A 25,947-nucleotide genomic window follows, 5' to 3' on the forward strand; every position below is an offset into this window, starting at 1 on the left:
AAACCTAATTTATCACGAACAGTGCTGATGCCGTGTTTAGCAGCTATCGTAGACAAGGCTAGGGGCTTACGAGTACGAGAATGCATAAGATCAATATCCGGAGAGTCACGCAGTCGCAATATTCCTTTACTATCTATCGTAAACTTTGAATAGTCACGGCCTATTGGGGTATCTTCTTTTAAGGCATCGTAATAATCATCAACGGACGATTGTAAAAGTTCTTCGTTAAGATTCGTGCCACCAAAGTTGGTTTCATCAGTACCCTCTTCAGTTCGATTCGGATCATCAAAGGTACTTAGATCAAAGTCATTAATATCAAAATCAGTCATTTTTATATTAAACATAGGGTACATAATTTCAATATAAACAATGTCTTCGCAATACGGACGCAAGTTAAACCCACAACGTAGACTTCGAGATCCATTAGGGGTCAAAGCAATTCGTCAGTCTATAACTATAACTAATAACCCTAGTACCATCGATCAGAATCAAACGCTTCTGGTTCGCTTTCCTAATCTCGGCGCACACGATGTGTTAGTTCCGGGAACTGTCCGACTAGCATTTACGATTAGTTTGACTTCTACAGACGTTAACAGGGAGCCCGTTCAGAACATAGGTCGTGCTATCGTTAAGAAAATCGCCATTAAAATTAGCGGTAATGAGGTTTTGAGTATCGACGATAGCGATGTATACTATTGCTACATGGATCTCTTGAGAACGGATAAAGAGCGGTAAAACTTACAGTACCAAGGTATTTGTAATAAGAACACATTGAGACTGCGCGTGGGTGCTGAAAATGGTGTTGATACCAACGAAAAAGATAAGGCCGTTGCCGACGCATTAGGTAACAGATTCTATGTTCCCCTAGACTTTGAATTACTAGATTCCCACATGCCCTTTTATCAAGCATCCCTAGGCGATAGGTTAGAATACGAACTCACTTTTAATGACTACGGTAGAGTAATCAGATCTGCTAATGAAGATGCTAGATATTCCATTGACAATATCTCTCTGGAGTACGATATGATAACGGATCCCGAATTAGCCAGACAAATTTGTAACCAGTATAAAGGAAGTTTAGCCATTTTGTACGATCGCGTGCTGCGACATCGAAAGATCACGAGGGACAAAAAAGATACGATGTGGAATATCAATCTAAACGTTCCCACGAGGTCGTTGAAGGGTATTTTAATGTTGTTCGAGGACCCCTCCGATGCGTTTAAAAGAAATACCGAGAAGTTCTACAATCCCAAGATTACAAAAGTAGAATTGACTATCGAGGGCGTGCCTAATCAACTATATAGCCAAGGAATGCTAGCGTATCACCAGTGGGATGAGATTAAAAAACTTCCTTCTATAAAACGTTCTCCGGAAGTTAACGCGGTCGTGAAAGATCTGTCTCTCGGGAGTGTATCGATGGGTGAATACCTCACCACGAAGTACGCGCTATGGCTCGACATGCGAACAACGGACGATGACCAACTACACGGCAGTGGGAGGAGAATAGAAAATGCTAGCGAGGGTGCCACCATACAGATAACGAAGCTTCAGGAAGCGGCTGGTAAATTAAACATATATTTGTACGTGATTATGGATGCGCAACTTAATATACAGAATGGGAGATTCGTGCAAGCAATCTATTGATAATCTTTTACCTAGAGATCCGCACTGCGCCATCATATGCGGGCAAACGGGCTGCGGAAAAACAGCCTTTATTCTAGATATTTTAGAAAGTCATTATCGGGACGTTTTCGATCATATTATTATTCTGTGCCCGACTATAAGCGTTAATAAAACATACCTATCGAGAGATTGGGTAATGAATGACGACAGGGTACACAGAGTCGATCCGGGCGATCGTTTACAAGACTGCCTCCGAGTATGTCACGAAAAATACAAAGGAGAATCGACCCTTTTCGTAATAGACGACTGCAGCGCGAGTAAAGAACTCACCAAAAAGAAAGATATGCTTTCGTATTTAGCATTCTCCGGTCGGCATACTCAACATAGCGTTTGGGTACTTACTCAAAAATACAACTCTGTCCTGAAAGATCTCAGAGAGCAGACCAAATGGGTAGCGCTTTTTCATTGCAAAGATCGAGATTCATTCGAGGAATGTTTATGCGAAAATGATGTCATTTATACCAAGGGGGAACGAGATAAAGTCAGAAAACAGTTAGCGGCAACGAAGCACTGTAAACTCGTTTTAAAAACCGATCAACCAGCTGCTTATGCAATTGCTTAACAAAATTATAGCAAAATTATAGCAAAAATGTAGCAAATTATAGCAAAAATGTAGCAAAATGTAGCAAATTGAACATTAGCGGTTAATATTACATAAAATGTGGTTCGAAATCCTCATTCTTTCGCAACAGTTCATTATTACGGGTTGTATTGGATATGTCATATTATATTATGTTAGACTTAAATATCTCCTTAGGTATTACATAATGGAATGCGATGAACTCATCGAACAAATGCTCAAAGAATCTGATGTAGATCAAAATGTTACAGATAAATCTTTAGATAAACATAGAGAAAGACTCGCCGCTTTGGTAGCCGGTGGAAAATGTTCCCAATATTTGGGAGAAATACCATCGAAAAAATTGATAACATGACAGACGAAGAAATTTAAAAACTGTTCGCGCGTTACGAGTCTAGACTGGGAGCTACCATGACTAAAACGATAGGGTCTTCTATATTACAACTATACACAGCCGTAGCTAGTACGTTTCTCCCCATCCCGGCAGAACATCGCCTGTATTTATGCGAATCTCTCGAGAAAGACCCATTCATCGAACACGCTATAAGCGCAGTGAGCTGTGAGTTTTATCATAGATTCGGAATGTTCTTAGCTCCGTTCACCACAGCTTTAATAACAGCTAGGTATTGTCAATTTAAACATACGTGCCCACTTAATAATATAAATGGAGACACAACAGATTGCGGAAACACAATCACAACAGGTGACACCACAGATTGTGAACGAGGAACAACAGATTGTGAACACACAACAAGAAGTGAACACACAACAACAAGTGAATGAGGATGTGAATGAGAATGTGAATGCACCACAAACACAAAAACAAGCTAGAGTTACTAAGAACCCCCAAAAAATAGCTGCAGGAAGAAAGGGAGGGCTGGCGCGCAAAGCGAAATTAATAAATAATTCAAATATTTATCCGATTAAAACATGGGCACTAGTAGGAGTTGCTGGTATAGCGGCTGTATGGTTCTTTTATAAGACCGGAGAAGAGAAAACGTCACCCCCGCCGCAACAAGAAGTTCAATTAGAGGTTAGTCCTCATATAATGCTATAAGAAGCATGACTACTCCAGCTACAGACGGTAAAATGTTGGTAAACGCGACGTATCATTCAGCGGTGGTCACCGGCTTGGCCATTGGCTATGCCCGTATGGCTAAAATGATTACTAAAGCCACACCTCCCAAGCTAGATTTTAATGGATATGACATACCAATGATGGTTCTGGATATTGGATTGGCTATGGCAACGAAGGATATGCTCATCAAACAAGGACTTATCCCGGAAGACATAATGAAGTAATTAAACATTTGAATATTTATATTCATATAAACATTTGAATATGGCAACAATTGCGATGATGGTCGGTGGAGCTGTTGTTAATGCTCTAGCTTTTTCGGGGAGTAATTATTTATTTTCCAGTATGAGGGAATCAAACGCTAAAGAAGTTGAAGAGGAGCGTAAACGACATAACGAAGCTTTAGAACAATACCAAGCAGCCCAGTTACAATATACACAGCAGAGAATGAAGAGATTAGACTTTATTCATGAACAACTGATTAAGGAAGGACATTCAATTCAAACGTTTAAGGATGTCGAATCTGCCATGCACGAATACTTCCTCGTTTATGGAAAAAAACTCGACCCAATACCGAGACCAACAATGAGTCAGTTTTATACACCGTCAGAAGCTCAAAAGAACCGAGAGGTCACATTTATCATGTTGGGATTGACTTCTCTTTTGATTTTCAGCTATACCATGCATAAGTCAGAGTGACAGCTGTGGCTATGATCTATAAATAGCATAATCAATATCTCACAGTGTAGCTGTGATTTGCATTTAGACAAATGATATGATAGATGTATATACCATGAATAACTGCAAGTTTACACTCATGGGGAAGACTACTCTTTGTAACCGACGCTGTGTTGATTTTTTTTACTGCGGCATACACAATTATTACATCAGGCGCGGAAACATTAACTATACGTGTTCTGTATGCGGGATAGGGGTCAAAGGTCGTTATTGTTTATGTAAGGAACACGGTGCTGATAGGGTCAGGAACCAGATTATTTATGCTAGGAAGAGAGATTACATCAATGAGAGGAATAGGTTGGGGAGAATATGTATTTAGATATATGAAAACAACCAATTAGACATTTGTCTCATTTTGCATATACCATTCAACCACAATGGTTTTTGTCAGAGAATTAAAAGCTATGGCAAAGCAAAGTGGACTGCGTGGATATTCTCGTATGAGAAAAGCTGAATTGATGGATTTACTCGGTTTGGAATACAACAGACCCCAGACTGTTAGAGAACTCAAAGCTCGAGCGAGAAACGGTGGGCTGAGAGGTTATTCTCGAATGAGAAGAGCTGAACTGATCGCTTTACTAGATAATAATCAACCTAATGATGATGATATTCAACCTAATAATGTTGATAATCAACATAATAATGATAATGATAATCAACATCAAGAATTAATATTTGTACCCACATCCGCCGGCGTTGGTAAATATCTAAGAGGTTGGAAGATGGATATTAATTCCAACATGGATGTTAACGATATTAAGCCCATCATATCGAGTAAAATTAATGAGGAATTAGATGATTTACATAGTATAAAATACCAGCTGACGATTAAAATGACATTGAGTAAAAGTAACACAGACGATAGCACCGAATATACTGAACCATATTTCCGAAGCAATCAAGAAGTTATAACCGAATCCGATACTATAAACGCATCATTAGATACATCAATTCAGAGGATACAGGAAACTTTAGAACGCTGGACTAATAGAGGTTCTGGTTGGGGTGTGGATAAAATCGATAGTTTATATTTAGATATAGCAAATTATATGCCCTTCAAAGGTGGTTCTTATATAGATTTACCCCCGTATTATAAAAAGAAAAAAGACATAATTAACGTAAAAAATAAATCCGATGACTGTTTAAGAATGATGATAAGATCTGCATTGTTCCCCGTAGACAAGCATCCGGATAGACCTTCTAGCTATCCCCAAAACGATGGACTCAACTTCGATGGTATAGACGAACCTACACCAATATCACAAATTGATAAGGTGGAAAAGCAAAATAATTTAGCTATAAATGTTTTCGGACATTCTAAAGGAATTGTTGTACACAGGATAAGCTCCCCTCCGGAACATATCCCCAGAATCAATTCATTTCTGATCGAAAAAGATGGTAAATATCATTATTCGTGGATAAAGAGTTTAAACAGGCTATTATACGATCAAACAAAACATGCTAGAAAGAAATATTTCTGTGAAAGATGCCTGCATGGGTACAGCAGACAAGATCTATTAGAAGCGCATAAAGAAGACTGTAGAGGTGTTGGACAGAATGCTATCAGGATCGATATGCCTAAAGAGGGAAAAAATATATTAAAATTTGAACATTATTGTAATCAAATGCCAGTACCGTACGTAATTTATGCCGACTTCGAAGCGCTTATCAAACCCATAGAAAATACCAACCGTAGCAATACTGATAGTAGTTTTACGTACAAAACTCAAGAACATATTCCTTGTGGGTTTGGATATATAGTTGTAAGGTATGATGGGAAAACAAACACTCCCGTGATTTACAGAGGTCCCGATGCAGCGGGAAAGTTCCTAGAATATCTACAAAATGAAGAGAGAATAATCAGGGAAAAATTATCGTGTAAGAAACCCATGCGTATGACGAGGGATGATTGGAGGGCCCATAAGAAGTCAACGAGTTGTCACGTTTGTAATAAACCCCTGGATGGGGATTCCGTAAGAGATCATTGTCACGTCACGGGTAATTATCGGGGAGCCGCTCATAACGAGTGTAACTTGAAACTAAAAATGAACTCTCAAACAATACCCATCCCCGTTGTGTTTCATAACCTTAGGGGATACGATTCACATCTCATTATGCAAGCTATCTCAAAGACCGACGGCGGTTTAACGTGCATTCCTAATAATATGGAAAAATACATATCGTTCTCGTTGACTAAACCTATACATTATAGGGACAAGGATGGGAAATCTAGAACAAAGCAAAGTAATGGACTTAGATTTATAGACTCCGTACAGTTTCTGTTATCTTCCCTGGACAATTTAGCTAATGCGAACAATCCCGATGACTTCGCGATAACAAATAAATATACCGATAAGATAACTCGTCATTTGTTGCTGAGAAAAGGTGTATATCCTTACGAAAATATGGATGATTGGTCTAGATTCGAAGAAACTGAATTACCACCCCTCGAATCATTCTATAGTAACTTAACAGAATCTAGAATAACAGATGCCGATGATGAACACGCTCTGACAGTGTGGGATAAATTAGGTGGTAAGAATTTAGGCGATTATCACGATCTGTACTTAAAAACAGATGTACTGTTACTCGCCGATATATTCGAGATATTTAGAAAGACATGTTTCAAACAATATGGCTTGGACCCGGCATGGTACTATTCCAGTCCCGGACTATCGTGGGATGCATTGTTGAAGAAGACCGGCGTAGAACTAAAACTACTCACAGATTACGATATGCACTTGTTTATTGAGAAAGGATTAAGAGGTGGTATATCGATGGCAGCTAAAAGGTATTCTAAGGCTAATAATAAATTAGTGGAAGGATATGATCCCAGTAAACCCGACACGCATATATTATATCTCGACGCTAACAATTTGTACGGATGGGCTATGAGTCAACCTTTACCCACGGGTGGTTTTGAATGGGTCGATGATATCAATGTGAATAATATCCATAATATCAATGTGAATGATGCGAATAAAGGGTACATACTAGAAGTTGACTTGGAATATCCAAGTTCGTTACATAAAGATCATAACAGTTATCCGCTAGCTCCCGAAAGATTAATGGTTAATAAAGATTGGATGTCGGAATATCAACGCTCATTGATGGGTAATAGTAGGTTAGCTAACGTAGAAAAACTCGTACCAAATTTGATGGATAAGACAAAATATATAGTTCACTACAGAAATCTCCAGTTGTATCTATCGTTAGGTATGAAACTTAAGAAAATACATAGAGTTCTAAAGTTCGATCAAAGCCCTTGGATGGAGCCCTATATAAGGTTGAACACAGATTTAAGAAAGATAGCTACCAGCGATTTCGAAAAGAATCTATATAAGCTCTTGAATAACTCGGTATTTGGTAAAACTATGGAGAATCTAAGGAAGCGTGTTGATGTTACATTAGTCAGATCTAATGAGGAAGAAAGACTCAGGAAACTTATAGCCAGTCCGGCTTTTAACAGAAGCAAGATATTCGATAACGACTTAGCCGCGTTGCATATGCAGAAGAGTAATATAAAATTCAACAGACCGGTGTACGTCGGTATGAGTATTCTCGACTTGTCAAAACATTTAATGTATGACTTTTATTACAACGAACTTAAGAAGCAATACGGCGATAGATGTGAGGTGTTATATACCGACACAGATTCTTTGTTGATGGAAATACAAACCGAGGATGTGTATAAAGATATGGCAGAAAAAATAGATATGTACGACACGAGCGATTACCCAAAAGATAATCCACTGCACAGCGTTGTAAATAAAAAGGTATTAGGTAAGATGAAGGATGAATGTGCTGGGATCCCTATAGCGGAGTATGTAGGATTAAGACCTAAGATGTATTCTATAAAGAAGTCCAATAATGGAGAGATAAGAAAAGCTAAGGGCGTTAAGAAGTATGTTGTAAAAAAGCATATCAAACACGAACAGTATAAAGAATCATTATTCAACAGTAGAACGTTCAAACACGAGATGAACTCTTTAAGAAGTTACAATCATAGGATATATGGATTAAGAATGAACAAGACATCATTATCCCCCTTAGATACAAAGAGATGGATTGATAATGATGGTGTAAATACCTATGCTTATGGTTATGGTGGTAATACCGTACCGTCGGGAACTATGAGCAACTCTTCTCGTACAAATGCCCTACCCGGTCCATCTTGAAGATAATAAAGAATAGGCTCTCCTTCTTTCGTAACCAATCGACTAATGTTATACGTCTTAAGGGACCATATGGGATCGGTTGCGCGACGTAGGCCTTCTTCGAGTTCACCGGCCTGGTATAAATATCTTACGCTTACTCTATCCGGAAGTTTTCGTTCTTTGCCTCTCCTCGGTGCTGAAGATTCGGAAGTCACTGATTTCATTTTAATAGCATGGGATGGTTTCTTCCCTATTAATCTCGTTACTTCATTATTCAGCGCTGATACAACGGCTGATAATCATGTCACCCATTCAGTTGATCTCAATCGCTCGGATTTCATTTCGATCCCATACTGATAGCCAAACAAACGTTCCGCTAATGTCCTGTTAAATCTTTCGACGATAGCTTGACTGCGGTGGGCCTCTCTTTCACCACGGACGATTTCGACATCGTGCTTTGTTAACAGTTTAGATACCGATCCCATAAACTCGCGACCGGGATCTACTTGAAATAGCATAGGCCATTTTAGCGGTCCGCGTTTATATATGCGACTCAGTGCATTAGCTACCTCTGTTGATTCTTTCGAGGTTAATGGCTCAGCCTCTTTGTATCGACTAGCCACATCCACTACCGTTAAAGCGTATTTATACGTTTTGCGTTTTACCTTATCGTGGGGAAGAAACAAGAGGTCAGCCTGATGAACTTCATTCGTTGTAAAAATATCAAACTTCTTCCTCGGTATATAACGCGGTGCTGGTAAATATATCTGCCACATCGCTTGTTTCTTTAACCAATCCTTGGCCACATCTTGAGATACCTTAGCCGCGGTGGCTAATTTTTTTATTGCTCCTACACCTTTCCAATATCCTCGTGGGCTATAGTAAATTTTATCCATTATTAATTAATATTGATATTTCGTTTAATACAAATCCGGCTCCAGTGGAAGTGAGCCAGAACCATCATTACCTATAAAAATTTATATCATTGGCTCCAGGTGGTGGTGAGCTAGAGCCAATTTAGCTGAATCTCATGACTATCATTGAATCGCATAATCATTTTGGCATAAAAAATTCCATCTGTAGTAGCAGTATAGGTATATGAATCCGGCTCCAGTGGAAGTGGTCCAGAACCATCATTACCTATACTACTACTGACGTACAAGAGCCAGTGCCACAACATATTGCTGCTAAAAATCAACAACATATCAATGAAAAAACAGCGCTTATAGTAGGTGGAGTTGCGGCTGGTTTACTCATGATTTGGATAAATAATCTTTAACGGAAACGTACAACAGCCCGGCAATTGCTACGATCAGTGCCCACAAGTTTTGACTAAGCCAAGTTGTGGTCTTTGCTAATAAATTCAAGAGCCAGGAAACTATACTCCCTATTATACCGGAAGTGCAGACGCGGCTTTCCAAGTGAGCTTTCCCAGTGCTTCTCCTAATGCTTTTAAATGCTTTTTTATCCACTCTTTTACACCATTTTTATAACTAGGCGGTGGGGATGGTCCGCTGCCACCGGTTAACGCGAGAGTCAAAGTCGATATAATAAATCCCAATGCGGTTAAAATACTGGCAATGGTTATCCCCTGTTCTCTGAACAATGTTTTGATTTTATCGGCCAGTGTAGTATCATCGTTGAGGACTTAATCGATAGTTTCTCGAATTCCACTGATTTGTGAATGAAGTGCCTTTCTATTACTCGAAGCCGCTTCGAGGCGGGCTGATCTTTCGTCTTCTAAGCTACGCAATCTTTCAGCAACGCGTCGTCTACTGAATTCATCACCCGCCTGTTCAAGTTTTGTTTTCTCATAAGCTATATGCTTGTCAAGTTCAGATAGCTTGGCTATATTATGGATGAGTTCTCCCCGCATTGTTTGCATTGCCTTGTCAAGGCCTCGTAATTCCCTTATATTGTACTCAAAGGATGTTACCTGTAACGTGTAATTATCGTAGTAGGTATCCAAGATTTCTCCAAGTCCGTCCGAGGCCAGCTACGAAATTTCTTCCAAATTATCTTTATCTATGTTACCGAGTTCAGTACGCACAGTCTAAAAGAACCTTAGTAGGCTTCGCAGAAAGTTTTTCTCGTGAGTAGTCTACAAAACCTAATTCATTACGTACAATGTTGATGCCATGTTTACTGGCTATCGTAGACAAGGCTAGGGGCTTACGAGTACGAGAATTCATAAGGTCAATATCCGGAGAGCCACTATACCATCTATCATAACCTTTGAATAGTCACGACCAATTGGGCTAACATATTTTTTATCATCTTTTAAGGCATCGTAATAATCATTAACAGCTGGTTTCAAAAGTTCATTGTTAATATTCATAAAGCTGGTTTCATCAGTACCCTTTTTGATTGTACTCGGGTTATCAAAGTTATCTAGATTAAAATCATCCATTTTTATATTAAACATAAGGTTACATAATTTCAATACAACGATGTCTTCACAATACGGACGCAAGTTAACCCACAACGTAGAATCAGGATCCATAAGGGGTCAAAGTAATTCGCCAGTCTGTAACTATAACTAATAACCCTAGTACCATTGATCAGAATCAAACGCTTCTGGTTCGCTTTCCTAATCTCGGAGCACACGATGTGTTAGTTCCAGGAACTGCCCAACTATCATTTACAATTAATTTGACTTCTACCGACGCTAGCAGAGAGCTCGTTCAGAACATATTGTTAAGAAAATCGTGATAAAAATTAGCGGAAATGAAGTTTTGAGTATTGACGACAGCGATGTATATTTCTGTTACATGGATCTCTGGAGAACGGCTAAAGAACGGGAAAACTTACAACACCAAGGTATTTGTAATCGGAACACATTGAGACTGCGCTGATAGTGGTGATAATACCATCGTAGGAGATAAGGCTGTTGCTGATGCATTACGCAACCGGTTCTATATTCCGCTCGACTTTGAATTACTAGATTCCCACTTGCCCTTCTATCAAGCATCCCTAGGCGATAGGTTAGAGTACGAACTCACTTTTTATGACGGCAGAGTTATTCAAAGCCACTGAAGATGGTACTAGCTATTCTATTGACAATATCTCACTGGAGTATGATATGATAACAGATCCTGAATTAGCCAGACAAATTCGTAACCAGTATACCGGAAGTTTAGCCATTTTGTACGATCGCGTGCTTCGACACCAAAGGATCACCAGGAACAAAAGAGATACGACGCTGAATATCAATCTAAACGTCCCTGCTTACCACGAAGTATGTGCTATGGCTCGACATGCAAACCACAGACAATGACCAACTACACGGCAGTGGGCAGAGAATAGAAAATGCTAGTGAGGGTGTTACTATACAGATAACAAAGCTCTTCGAAGCAGCTGGTAAATTAAACATATATTTGTACATGATTATGGACGCGCAACTTAATATACAGAATGGAAGATTCGTGCAAGCGATCTATAAATAATCTTTAACCTAAAGAACCGCAATGCGCTATCATCTGCGGGCGAACGGGTTGTGGAAAAACAGCTTTTATTCTAGATATTTTACAAAGTCATTATCGGAATGTTTTCGACCATATTATTATTCTGTGCCCGACTATAAACTTTAATAAAACATACCTATCGAGAGATTGGGTAATGAATTATCCCGGGGTGCACAGAGTTGATCCGGGCAATTGTTTACAAGACTGTTTACGAGTATGTCACGAAAAATACAAAGGAGAATCAACACTTTTCATTATAGACGACTGCAGTGCGAGTAAAGAACTTACCAAAAAGAAACATATGCTTTCATATTTAGCATTCTCCGGTCGGCATATGGAGCATAGCGTTTGAGTATGAAAGATATCAGAGAACAGACCAAATAGGTAGCCCTGTTTTATTGCAAAGACCGAGATTCATTTGAGGAATGTCTATGCGAAAATGATGTTATTTCTACCAAACTGTTAGTGGAAACGAAGCACTGTCAACTCGTATTAAAAACTGATCAACCAGCTGCTTATGCAATTGCTTAGCAAAAATAGCAACTGCTGAACAAAAATATAGCAACTTCTAGGCGAAAAATACAGCAAAAATAGCAACTGCTGAGCCAAAATATGGCAACTGCTGAGCCAAAATATGGCAACTGCTGAGCCAAAATATAGCAAAAATAGCAACTGCTGAGCCAAAATATAGCAACTGCTAAGCAAAAATATAGCAACTGCTAAGCAAAAATATAGCAAAAATAGCAAAAATTTGCAAAAAATAGCAAATATATAGCAATTATATGGCAAAAATACAATAAATTGAACATTAGCGGTTATTATGTATTAATGTGGTTTGAAATCGTATTTCTTTCGCAACAGTTTATTATTTCAGGCTGTCTTGAATATGCCATATTCCATTGTGCTAGACTTAAATATCTCCTTAGGTATTACATTATGGAATGTGACGAACTTATCGAACAAATGCTCAAAGAACCTGATCAACATGTAGATCAACATACAGATAAACATAGAGAAAGACTCGTGGCTTTGGTAGACGGTGGAAAATGTTCCAAATATTTTGGGGAAAATTATACCACTGAAAAAATGGATAACATGACCGACAAAGTAATTAAAAAACTGTACGTGCATTAAAAGTCTAGACTGGGAGCTACCATGACTAAAACAATAGGTTCGGTTATGTTACAACTATACACAGTCGTAGCGAGTATGTTTCTTCCTATCCCGGCAGAACATCGCCCGTATTTATGCGAATCTCTCGAGAAAGATCCATTCATCGAACACCACTATAAGCGCAGTAAGCTGTGAGTTTTATCATAGATACGGAATGTTCTTAGCGCCGGTGACCACAGCTTTAATAACGGCTAGGTATTGTCAATTAAAACAAACGTGCCCACTTACTAATAATGGAGACGGAAATACAAACCCCAATTGCATCACAAGCAATTGTGGAAACACCACAAGTGAACGAGGAAACACAAGCGATTGCACAACCACAAAAACAAGCCAGAGTGACTAAGAATCCTCGAAAAGTCGCAGCTGATAGGAAGGGTGCGCTAGCGAGGAAGGCAAAACTAATACACAATTCAAATATTGAAACATAGCACGATTAAAACTTGGGCTCCCTATGTACTAGGGGTTGTTGCTATAGCAGCGGTATTGTTGTTTTATAAGACCGGAGAATAGAAAATGTCACCAGCGATTGCACAATCACAACAAGCTATTGCATCACAAGTTCAATTAGAGTTAAACCCTCATGTAATGTTATAAAAGCATGACTACTCCAGTTACAGACATTAAAATTCTGGTAAAGCAACGTATCATTCAGCGGTGGTCAGTGGCTTGGCCATTGGCTATGCCCGTATAGCTAAAATGATAACTAAGGGCACACCACCCAAGCTAGATTTTAATGGTTATGATATCGGTATGATGATTCTTGATATTCGATTGGCAATCGCTACAAAAGATATGCTAATCAAACAAGGGCTTATCCCAGAAGACATAATGAAGTAATTAAACATTTGAATATTTTATAAACATAGTATTATTGAACACAGTTCAAAACATTATGGCAACAATTGCGATTGTTAATGCTCTAGCTTTTTCTGGGAGTAATTATGTATTTTCTACTCTGAGGGAATCAAACACTAAAGAAGTTGAAGAGGAGCGTAAACGACATAATTAAGCATTAGAACAACTCGAAACAGCCCAGTCACAATGGGCCAGAAATAGGATGTTAAGATTAAATTTTATTAATGATGAATTGCGTAAAGAGGGGCATTCAATTCAAACATTTAAGGATGTTGAATCTGCCATGCACGAATACTTCCTTGTTTATGACAAGAAACTTGACCCAATACCGAGGCCAACAATAAGTAATTTTATACACCATCAGAGGCTCAGAAAGACCTTGAGATAGCGTTTATAGTGTTGGGATTGTCCACCTTGGCTATTTTTAGCTATGTTCTATTGCGTATCAGCCATTAATAATAACCCTGACTACTCAGCTATAAATAGCGCTGACTGGCTGTTCAGCTATGTTGAGCTGACTGGCTGACTGTTGTCTATTTTTAGCTACACATAAGCTATGATCTATTACGCATCAACTAATCTATAAATAGTGATGACAACTATGACTCACCAGTGGAGATGTGATTTGCATTTAGACAAATGATATGATAGATGTATAACCATGAATCTGTGCAGATTTACACTCATGGGGAAGCCGATTCAATGCAGCCGACGTTGTGTTGGTATTTACTGCGATATCCATTCTTATTACATCAGACAGGGAAATATAAATAATGTTTGTTCTGTATGTGGGATAGGGGTCAAAGGTCGTTATTGTTTATGTAAGAAACACGGCGCTGATAGGGTCAGGAACCAGATTATTTACGCTAGGAAGAGAGATTACATCAATGAGAGAAATAGGTTGGGGAGAATACGTATTTAGATATATGAAAAACAACCATTTAGAGATTTGACTCATTTTGCATATACCATTAAACCACAATGGTTTTTGTGAGAGAGTTGAAGGCTTTGGCAAAACAACGTGGTCTACATGGTTATTCTCGAATGAGAAAAGCTGAATTGATTGATTTACTCGGTTTGGAATACAAGAAAACTCAGACTGTTAGAGAACTCAAAGCTCAAGCGAAAAAAAGTGGCCTGAGAGGTTATTCTCGAATGAGAAAAGCTGAATTGATCGATTTACTAGAAAATAATAAATCAGTTGACGATAATAAAAATCACTCAGTTGATGAGTTAAGATTTGTACCCGCAGCCGGCGTTGGTAAATATCTAAGAGGTTGGAAGATGGATATTAATTCCAACGTGGATGTTAATGATGTTAAGCCCATCGTATCGAGCAAAATTAACAAGGAATTAGATGATTTAAATAGTATAAAATACCAGTTAACGGTTAAAATGTCATTGAGTAAATTAACGCAGACGATAGCGCTGAATATACCAAACCCTATTTCCGGAGCAATCAAGAAGTTATAACCGAATCCGATACTATAAACACATCATTAGGTTACAAGAAACTTTAGAACACTGGACTAATAGAGGTTCGAGTTGGGGTGTGCATAAAAATAGATAGTTTATATTTAGATTTAGCAAATTATATGCCTTTCAAAGGTGGATCTTATATAGATTTACCCCCGTATTATAAAAAGAAAAAAGCCATAATTAATGTAAAAAATATAGGCGATGACTGTTTCAGAATGATGATAAGATCTGCATTGTTCCCCCCAGATTCTAAAATTGCAAATAGACCTTCGACCTATCCCCAAAACGACGGACTAAACCTTGATGGTATAGACGAACCTACACCAATCTCACAAATTGATAAGGCGGAAAAGCAAAATATATTAGCTATAAATGTTTTCGGACATTCTCCTAAAGGAATTGTTGTACACAGGATAAGCTCCGCCCCAAAACATATTCCCAGAATCAATTCATTTCTGATCGAAAAAGATGGTAAACATCATTATACTTGGATAAAGAGTTTAAGCAGGCTATTATGCGATCAAACAAAACATGCAGGAAAGAAATATTTCTGCGAAAGATGCCTGCATGGGTACAGCAGACAAGATCTATTAGAAGCGCATAAAGAAGACTGCAGAGGTGTTGGACAGACTGCTATCAGGATTGATATGCCTAAAGAGGGAAAAAATACATTAAAATTTGAACATTATTGTAATCAAATGCCAGTACCGTACGTAATTTACGCTGACTTCGAAGCGCTTTACAAACCGATAGAAAATACCGACCGAAGCAATCAATATAGTTTTACCTTTTATTCCTTGTGGGTTTGGATATATAGTTGTAAGGTATGATGGGAAAACAAACCCGCCCGTGATTTACAGAGGTCCCGATGCAGCAGGAAAATTCCTAGAATAACTACAAAATGAAGAGAGAATAATCGTGGAAAATTTATCGCGTAAGAAACCCATGTGTATGATGAGGGATGATTGGAGGGCCTATAAGAAATCAACGAGTTGTCATGTTTGTAATAAACCCCTGAATGGGGATTCAGTAAGAGATCATTGTCACGTCAAGGGTAATTATCGGGGAGCTGCGCATAACAAGTGTAACTTGAAACTAAAAATGAATTCTCAAACAATACCCATCCCCGTTGTGTTTCACAACCTTAGGGGATATGATTCACATCTCATCATGCAAGCTATCTCAAAGAGCGACGGCGGCTTAACGTGTATTCCTAATAATATGGAAAAATACATATCATTCTCGTTGACTAAAACTATACATTACACGGACAAGGATGGGAAAGCCAGAAGAAAACAAAGTAATGGGCTTAGATTCATAGACTCTGTAGTTTCTGTTATCTTCCCTGGACAATTTAGTTAATGCGAACAATCCCGATGACTTTGCAATAACAAATCAATATACTGATTGGTTAATTCGTCATTTGTTGTTGAGAAAAGGTGTATATCCTTACGAATATATGAACGATTGGTCTAGATTTGACGAAACTAAATTACCACCCCTCGAATCATTCTATAGTAACTTAACAGAATCTAAAATAACCGATGCTGATTATGAACACACTCTGACGGTGTGGGATAAATTAGGTTGTAAGAATTTAGGCGATTATCACGATCTGTACTTAAAAACCAATGTACTGTTACTCGGCGATATATTCGATATATTTAGAAAGACATGTTTAAAATAATACGGCTTGGACCCGGCATGGTACTATTCCAGTCCCGGACAATCCTGGGATGCATTGTTGAAGAAGACCGGCATAGAACTAAAACTACTCACCGATTACGATATGCACTTGTTTATTGAGAAAGGATTAAGGGGTGGTATATATCGATGACAGCTAAAAGGTATGCTATGGCTAATAATAAATTCGTGGAAGGATAGGATCCGAGTAAACCCGACACGCACATATTATATCTCGACGCCAACAATTTGTACAGATGGGCTATGAGTCAGCCTTTACCCACAGGTGGTATTGAGTGGGTCGATGTGAATGATATCGATGTGAATGATATTCATGTGAATAAAGGGTACATACTAGAAGTTGGAATATCCAAATTAGTTGCACAAAGACAATAACAGTTATCCGCTAGCTCCCGAAAGATGAATGGTGAATAAAGATTAGATGTCGGAATATCAGCACTCCTTGATGGGTAATACTAGGTTAGCTAACGTAGAAAAACTTGTACCAAATTTGATGGATAAGACAAAATATATAGTTCACTATAGAAATATCCAGTTATATCTATCGTTAAGTATGAAACTAAAGAAAATACAGAGTTCTACAGTTTGATCAAAGCCCTTGGATGGAACCCTATATAAGGCTGAACACAGATTTAAGAATGATGGCTACCAGCGATTTCGAAAAGAATCTATATAAGCTCTTGAATAACTCAGTATTTGGTAAAACTATGGAAGCGTGTTGAAGTTAAATTGGACAGATCTAATGAGGAAGAAAGACTTAGGAAATTTATAGCCAGTCCGGCTTTTAACAGAAGTAAGATAATTGATAACGACTTAGCCGCGCTACATATGCAGAAGAGTAATATAAAATTCAACCGGTGTACGTTGGTATGGGTATTCTTGACTTGTCAAAACACTTAATTTTTAACGAACTTAAGAAGCAGTACGGCGATAGATGTGAGGTGTTATATACCGACACAGATTCTTTGTTGATGGAAATACAAACCGAGGATGTGTATAAAGATATGGCAGATAAAATAGATATGTACGACATGAGCGAATACCCAAAAGATAATCCACTGCACAGCGTAGTAAATAAAAAGGTATTAGGTAAGATGAAGGATGAATGTGCTGGGACCCCTATTGCGGAGTATGTTGGATTAAGACCTAAGATGTATTCTATATAGAAGTCCAATAATGGAGAGATAAGAAAAGCTAAGGGTGTTAAGAAGTATGTGGTAAGGGTGTTAAGAAGTTTGTGGTAAAAAAGCATATCAAACATGAACAGTATAAAGAATCATTATTCAATGGTAGAACATTCAAACACGAGATGAACAGTTTAAGAAGTGTCAATCGAAGGATATATGGATTAAGAATGAACAAGACATCATTATCCCCCTTAGATTCAAAGAGATGGATTGATAATGATGGTGTAAATACCTATGCTTATGGTTATGATGGTAATACTGTATCGTTGGGAACTATGAGCAACTCTTCTTCCCTACCCGGTCCATCTTTAAGATAATAAAGAATAGGCTCTCCTTCTTTCATAACCAACCGACTAATGTTATATATCTTAAGAGACCAAATCGGATCGGTTGCGCGACGTAGGCCTCCTTCGAGTTCACCGTGCTGGTATAAATATCTTACGCTTACTCTATCCGGAAGTTTTTGTTCTTTGCCTCTCCTCCGTGCTGAAGATTCGGAAGTCACAGATTTCAATTTTAATCGCATGGGATGGTTTCTTCCCAATTAATCTCGTTACTTTATTATTTAGCGCTGATGCAACAGCTGATAATCGTGTCACCCATTCGGTTGATCTTAATCGTTCTGATTTCATTTCGATCCCATACTGATAGCCAAACAAACGTTCCACTAATGTCTGGTTAACTTGACAACGGTGGGCCTCTTTTTCACCAGGCCTGATTTCGACATCGTGCTTTGTTAACAGTTTAGTTACTGATCCCATAAACTCGCGACCAGGATCTACTTGAAATAACTTAGGCCATTTTAGTGGTCTGTGTTTATATATGCGGCTCAGTGCATTAGCTACTTCTGTTGAATCTTTCAAGGTTAATGGCTCAGCCTCTTTGTATCGACTAGCCACATCCACTACGGTTAAAGTGTATTTATACGTTTTGCGTCTTACCTTATCATGGGTGAGAAACAACAGGTCAGCCTGATGAGCTTCATTCGTTGTAAAAATATCAAACTTCTTCCTCGGGATATAACGCGGTGCCGTCAAGTATATCTGCCACATCGCTTGTTTCTTTAACCAATCCTTGGCCACATCTTTAGATACCTTAGCCGCGGTGGATAATTTTTGTACTGCTCCTATACCTTTCCAATATCCTTGTGGGCTATAGTAAATTTTATCCATTATTAATTAATATTGATGTTTCTTTTAATACGAATCATGACGATCGTTGAATCGCATCATCATTTTTGAATAAAAAATTCCCTCTGTAGTAGCAGTAAAGGTATATAAATCTGGCTCCAGTGGGGATTGCGGCAGAATCACCATTACCTATACTACTCATACACAGATGGAAATACAGTTGAAATGGTAAATAATCATGTCGAGGGATGTATTATTGTGAGAATTCAATTTTCATGGACCAAGTTTATCTCCTGTTTGTTCACCTGACAGCCAAACATAAAGAAAGAACAATTATTTTCAAGTGTTTCAAAGTTTTCATTCGTACCCCCGAAGCGCTTTTAAATATTTGAGTGTAAATTGCATTGTTTTTTTAACTTGAACGTGCTATTTTTAGATGACCCCTACTGTGCGTTTCATGTGCCAGTGACGTGCAATGTTATTTGATACTGTGTAGTCTGTATTACTGACAGCGACATGCAGCACTAATCAGTATCTTCAGGGACCAGCTCAAAGGTGCGATGTCAGAAAATTATTTTTAATTCCTCAAGTTTTGAGGCACATGCCTCAAACACCCACCCCCAAAAGAAACTTAATTCAGAAAATGTTGAAGTCAGGAGATTTGTGATCTCTTTTGTCAATCATTCTTGTGTTTTCCCTTGCTTTTTCAGAAAGTTTATTGACTGAAGTGTATTTACTAGGTGTTGAAAATCATTTGAAGGGTTTTTATAGATCAAATCTGCTGTGCTATGTTATGCACTGCACTAGATGTACTTATGACTATTGCAAGCAACGATAACGCCCTACTTCATGGGAAGACTGGATGTATTTAATAACCATGGTCAACAACCATAGGAACGAAAATAGGTTCGGGTTAGTTTAGTTACTTTATGCAACATTGAGAAATAAGAGATGTTGATTTTGTCAGATGGAAAAGTTCCAGGGTCATTAACCCCTGACCCCTAAACTTAGACCAAGATTTGAATAAGTCCCTTACAGTGGCAATATTTCAGTTTGTTTGTCTGTCAGGGGGGAAATCTGGAATCTTTTTGTTATCTGATTGACCAGGTTGTCAGCTATGATAGTCATCTTTGTGGAGCAATTTGAAATATGAAGAGTGATCTGGATATCATATTTTCATCACAAGGGACACAACTTGTGTTCTACATTGGGTGGCATCATAATCAAGCCAAGAAAACTAGGCTTGAAATGTCAAGGGTGGAAACTAGCCTTTGATGTAGACTTTTGGACACTCTTGCCTCATGAGGGGTAATACAAAGGATAAAAAAGAACATGTAAATATGAATAACAAAAATATCATTACAACAACAAACTAAAACTTGAATATTTCATAATAATAAGCTATAGCTGGGTAAAAAATCAATGTTATTCAGACAAAAATGGTTCATTAAGTTCATTTGGTTCTGTGTAGAAACTAGATCCTTTAAATGACCCGTATTCCTTACACTGTCGAAAAGTAAACCAGAAAGTTTGCTTAGAAGTGCACTTGAAATTCAATATGTTAAACATTTGGAGAAAAACTTACTTCTCTGTACAATAAAAGCAGCAAAATTTTTCTTCACAGCATACAAATCTGGAACATCTTGCAGGATGCTGAAGAGTTTCTGATAGGCAATGTTGGCCATCTTGTCTGGGAGAGGGAGGTCATCTATCCCACTTGGCACCTGCTGGAGACAGGCTCATCATCATGACTACTGGCCTGCAGCACACCCTCTCAGTCTCAGGTAGGAGACAATATTAGTGATGACATTTAGGATTTTTCGCGAAACCGGGATATAACTTAAAGACAACATTAGAACTTGTCAAAAAAAAGAAGAGAAAAAACTAGTAAATGTTCAAGAACAAGAAAATCCTGAGAAGCTAATATTTAAGAACCAATTGATTCTCTGGTGTGTTCTAAAGTACTGGATGTAACAGAACAAGTTGATTCTCTGGTGTGTTCTAAAGTAAATAATGTCAAAGAACAAGCTGATTCTCTACCGTGTTCTAAAGTAGTGAAAGTCAAAGAACAAGAGGATTCTCTACCGTGTTCTAAAGTAATGAATGTCAAAGAACAAGCTGATTCTGTACTGTGTTCTAAAGTAATGAATGTCAAAAAACAAGTAGATTCTCTATCGTATTCTAAAGTAGTGAATGTCAAAGAACAAGAAGATTCTCTACTGTGTTCAGATGGAGTATACAGTATGCCAGGGGCTCAAGGCACCCTTCCAGTTACAGCATACAGACACTGCCAGAGGCTCAAAGCATCCCTTCAGATAGAGAGAGTATACAGACACTGCCAGAGGCTCAAAACATCCTTTCAGATAGAGAGAGTATACAGACACTACCAGAGGCTCAAGTCCCCCTCCAGTTAGAGTATACAGACACTGCCAGAGGCTCAAAGCATCCCTTCAGATAGAGAGAGTATACAGACACTGCCAGAGGCTCAAAGCATCCCTTCAGATAGAGAGAGAATACAAACACTGCCAGAGGCTCAAAACATCCTTTCAGATAGAGAGAGTATACAGACACTACCAGAGGCTCAAGTCCCCCTCCAGTTAGAGTATACAGACACTGCCAGAGGCTCAAAGCATCCCTTCAGATAGAGAGAGTATACAAACACTGCCAGAGGCTCAAAGCATCCCTTCAGATAGAGAGAGTATACAGACACTGCCAGAGGCTCAATTCCCCCTCCAGTTAGAGTACACAGACACTGCCAGAGGCTCAAAGCATACCTTCAGATAGAGTATACAGACACTGCCAGAGGCTCAAAGCATCCCTTCAGATAGAGTTTACAGTATGCCAGGGGCTCAAGGCATCCCTTCAGATAGAGAGAGGCTCAAGGCACCCCTCCAGTAAGAGTATACAGACACTGCCAGAGGCTCAAGGCACAACACCAGTTAGAGTATACAGACACTGCCAGAGGCTCAAGGTACAACACCAGTTAGAGTATACAGACACTGCCAGAGGCTCAAGGCACACCACCTGTTAGAGAATACAGACACTGTCAGAGGCTTAAACCACCCCTTCAGATAGAGAGAGTATACAAACACTGCCAGAGGCTCAAGGCATCCCTTCAGATAGAGAGAGTATACAGACACTGCCAGAGGCTCAAGGCATCCCTTCAGATAGAGAGAGTATACAGACACTGCCAGAGGCTCAAGGCACCCCTCCAATTAGAGTATACAGACACTGCCAGAGGCTCAAAGCATCCCTTCAGATAGAGAGAGTATACAGACACTGCCAGAGGCTCAAGGCACCCCTCCAGTTAGAGTATACAGACACTGCCAGAGGCTCAAGGCAGCCCTCCAGATGGAGTATACAGACACTACCAGAGGCTCAAGGCACAACACCAGTTAGAGTATTCAGACACTGCCAGAGGCTCAAGGCGACCCACCTGTTGGTGTATATAGACACTGCCTGAGGCTCAAGGCACCCCTCCAGTTAGAGAATATAGACACTGCCAGAGGCTGAAAGCATCCCTCCAGATAGAGTATACAGACACTACCAGAGGCTCAAGGCACAGCACCAGTTAGAGTATACAGACACTGCCAGAGGCTGAAAGCATCCTTTCAGATAGAGAGAGTATACAGACACTGCCAGAGGCTGAAAGCATCCCTTAAGATAGAGAGAGTATACAGACACTGCCAGAGGCTCAAAGCATCCCTTCAGATAGAGAGAGTATACAGTATGCCAGGGGCTCAAGGCACCCCTCCAGATAGAGTTTACAGACACTACCAGAGGCTCAAGGCACAACACCAGTTAGAGTATACAGACACTACCAGAGTCTCAAGGCACAGCACCAGTTAGAGTATACAGACACTGCCAGAGGCTGAAAGCATCCTTTCAGATAGAGAGAGTATACAGACACTGCCAGAGGCTGAAAGCATCCCTTCAGATAGAGAGAGTATACAGACACTGCCAGAGGCTCAAAGCATTCTTTCAGATAGAGAGAGTATACAGTATGCCAGGGGCTCAAGGCACCCTCCAGATAGAGTATACAGACACTGCCAGAGGCTCAAGGCACCCCTTCAGATAGAGTATACAGACACTGCCAGAGGCTCAAAGCATCCCTTCAGATAGAGACAGTATACAGACACTGCCAGAGGCTCAAAGCATCCCTTCAGATAGAGAGAGGCTCAAGGCACCCCTCCAGTTAGAGTATACAGACACTGCCAGAGGCTCAAGGCACAACACCAGTTACAGTCCGTTTGACTCCAAATGAGAACGATGAATTGCAAAATAACTCGAAATCCAGAAAAGTGTATGAAACATCAATACGGTACTTGACCATGAATACCCTGTACCCAACAAAATCTGAATTTTGTTTAATTTAAGACCCATGACGGATGAAGTTCTTTAAGAAACTATCATGTAATTTTGTATAGAAATGTGTACATGACACGTAGGGGGGCAAACCGTGGAAGGAACAGCGCAAGCACGGTCTGCACGTGCTACACAGTGACCGTGTCCATTCAATGACAAGATACGCTACTCAGCAGATGTTAAACAGTTGATGTTGAATGTGTATGATTTCTTTAGAAGTGAAGCAGAAAGAGCAAAGCCTTTTTATGCAATTAATAAATTCTTGAAACGAGCTTCAAAAGCTCTTGGTATGTCCCCTCAGAAACTTAAAAATGTTGTTAGTCGACAAGATACAAATAGTCAGGCCAAGGAGGTAGGGAACATGTCAAAACCATGCAAGGTTGATAAATTAGACAGTTTTCAGAGGGATCAAGTCAGACGTGCAATTGTTAAACTGTACTCAGAAAATAAGTACCTGTCCCTAAGAATTTTGAAGAAACACCTTGAAACTGACCATGATTTACGTGTTACAAAGTACAAACTATGGCAGCTGTTGCATACATTTGGTTACAAATACAAAAAGATAACTGGAGAAAATAGGGCTGTGTTGTGTGAACGGTCTGACATTGTTCGTCTCCGAAATCATTACCTTCGTACCATCAAGCAGAAACGTGAAGAAGGATATGAGCCCATCTTCTTAAATGAGACATGGCTAAATGCGTCACACACAGCCAGCAGTCAGTGGGTACCCAGTGGTGACTGTAAGGAGTCTGGTAGAAAGTTACCAATGGGAAAGGGTTAAAGACTCATAGTTCTCCATGCTGGTTCTGCTAGTCAGGGTTTTCTCCCAGACTGTGACCTCATCTTTAGAGCCAAGGCCAAAGACAACAGGGACTACCACACAGAAATGAACGGCAATGTATTTCTGGAGTGGGTGAAAGATAAATTAGTCCCTGCTTTGCCTACCAAGTCTCTCATTGTCATGGACAATGCACCGTATCATAGCGTGCAGGATCCAGAAAGCAAGACTCCTACCTCTAATAACCGTAAAGGAGACATGGTTACTTGGCTGCAACAGAGGAACATTACCTTTCCTTCTCGAGCGACGAAACCACAGCTCTATGAAATCATCAAAACTATGAAACCTGACCCCGTGTATAAAGTTGACAGTTACATCAAGGGTCAGGGTCACGCTGTCTTAAGACTGCCACCTTATCACTGCGACCTGAATCCAATCGAGTTGGTATGGGCCATCGTCAAGGGTGACGATGGACGATCGAACACAACGTTCAAATTACGAGATGTTGAACAACTCGTAAAGAAATCCCTTGGTCGGGTAACAGTAGAAAAATGGAGGCGTTGTGTGGCCACAGTCTTTGACGAGATAGAGCCACGTTATTGGTCACGAGATGGACTATGGCCAGCAACAGTCCAACCTATAATAGTGGCAGTTGGTTCAGGCACCAGCAGTACCGACGACGAGATCTATGGCATGAGCGAGTCAGATTGCAACTGAAATTATCATGAGACGGCCCCTCTAACACTCTGTCATTTCACCTACCACAGAACGTGCAGTGCATGCGTGCTTGCGCTGTGCCTTCCACGGTTTGTCCCCCTTACGTGTCATGTACACATTTCTATACAAAATAACATGATAGTTTCTTAAAGAACTTCATCCAGCATGGGTCTTAAATTAAACAAAATTTAGATTTTGTTGGGTACAGGGTATTCATGGTCAAGTACCGTATTGATGTTTCATACTCTTTTCTGGATTTCGAGTTATTTTGCAATTCATCGTTCTCATTTGGAGTCAAACGGACTGTAGAGTATACAGACACTGCCAGAGGCTCAAGGCACCCCTCCAGATAGAGTATACAGACACTGCCAGAGTTGCACAAAGGATCTATTCTGTGATAAACAGACCCCAATTGTTTGTACATTCTAAGGGAGATAACACATCAGTGTTGACTATCAGTCCATACTATTAGTTTCAGGCACAACAGAGAGTCAAGAGGTGAAAAACTGATTCCTTTGCCACATCTGTTCTTGAAAACTTGAAACAGAGAAAACCTGGGAAATATCCCACTTAATAGACATTCACAAATATGATGAGAATACACAGCTCTGTATATTTAGAACAGTTTGTGCCTTATGAGAAAACAGTCTTGGGTATGATACTTTTGGGCTGAGAATGTTGTGTTTCACATGGAAGTAGATGGATGTGGTGTGATAGGACTTTCTCGCAGATGAAATGAAAGTTCAAGATATCTTCAATTGAACCTACTGGGGATTGAGTATCTTGATTACTGTTATCTATTTTGCAGTAATTACACACAGTTTGCTTATTTTCTTATCAAAATTACAGAATTCTA

The 25,947-nt window shown here is 39.4% G+C and overlaps 1 protein-coding gene across 6 annotated transcripts in view; it reads right to left on the minus strand.

Moving 5' to 3' along the window:
• Positions 1 to 25,947, minus strand: part of LOC124119294 (adenosine deaminase domain-containing protein 1-like) — a 129,546-nt gene that overhangs the window by 87,166 nt on the left and 16,433 nt on the right. For 5 of the 6 annotated variants that reach the window (XM_046481757.2, XM_046481759.2, XM_046481754.2 and 2 more), the window contains exon 6: positions 20,817 to 20,958. In XM_046481757.2, coding sequence (XP_046337713.1) covers positions 20,817 to 20,958 — 142 coding nt within the window. The remainder of the gene's footprint in view (positions 1 to 20,816; positions 20,959 to 25,947) is intronic. The other variant, XM_046481758.2, reaches the window with a different exon arrangement.

The sequence above is a fragment of the Haliotis rufescens genome, unplaced genomic scaffold, assembly GCF_023055435.1.
Source record: "Haliotis rufescens isolate VD_foot unplaced genomic scaffold, xgHalRufe1.0.p SCAF_36, whole genome shotgun sequence".
Lineage (NCBI taxonomy): Eukaryota > Metazoa > Mollusca > Gastropoda > Lepetellida > Haliotidae > Haliotis > Haliotis rufescens.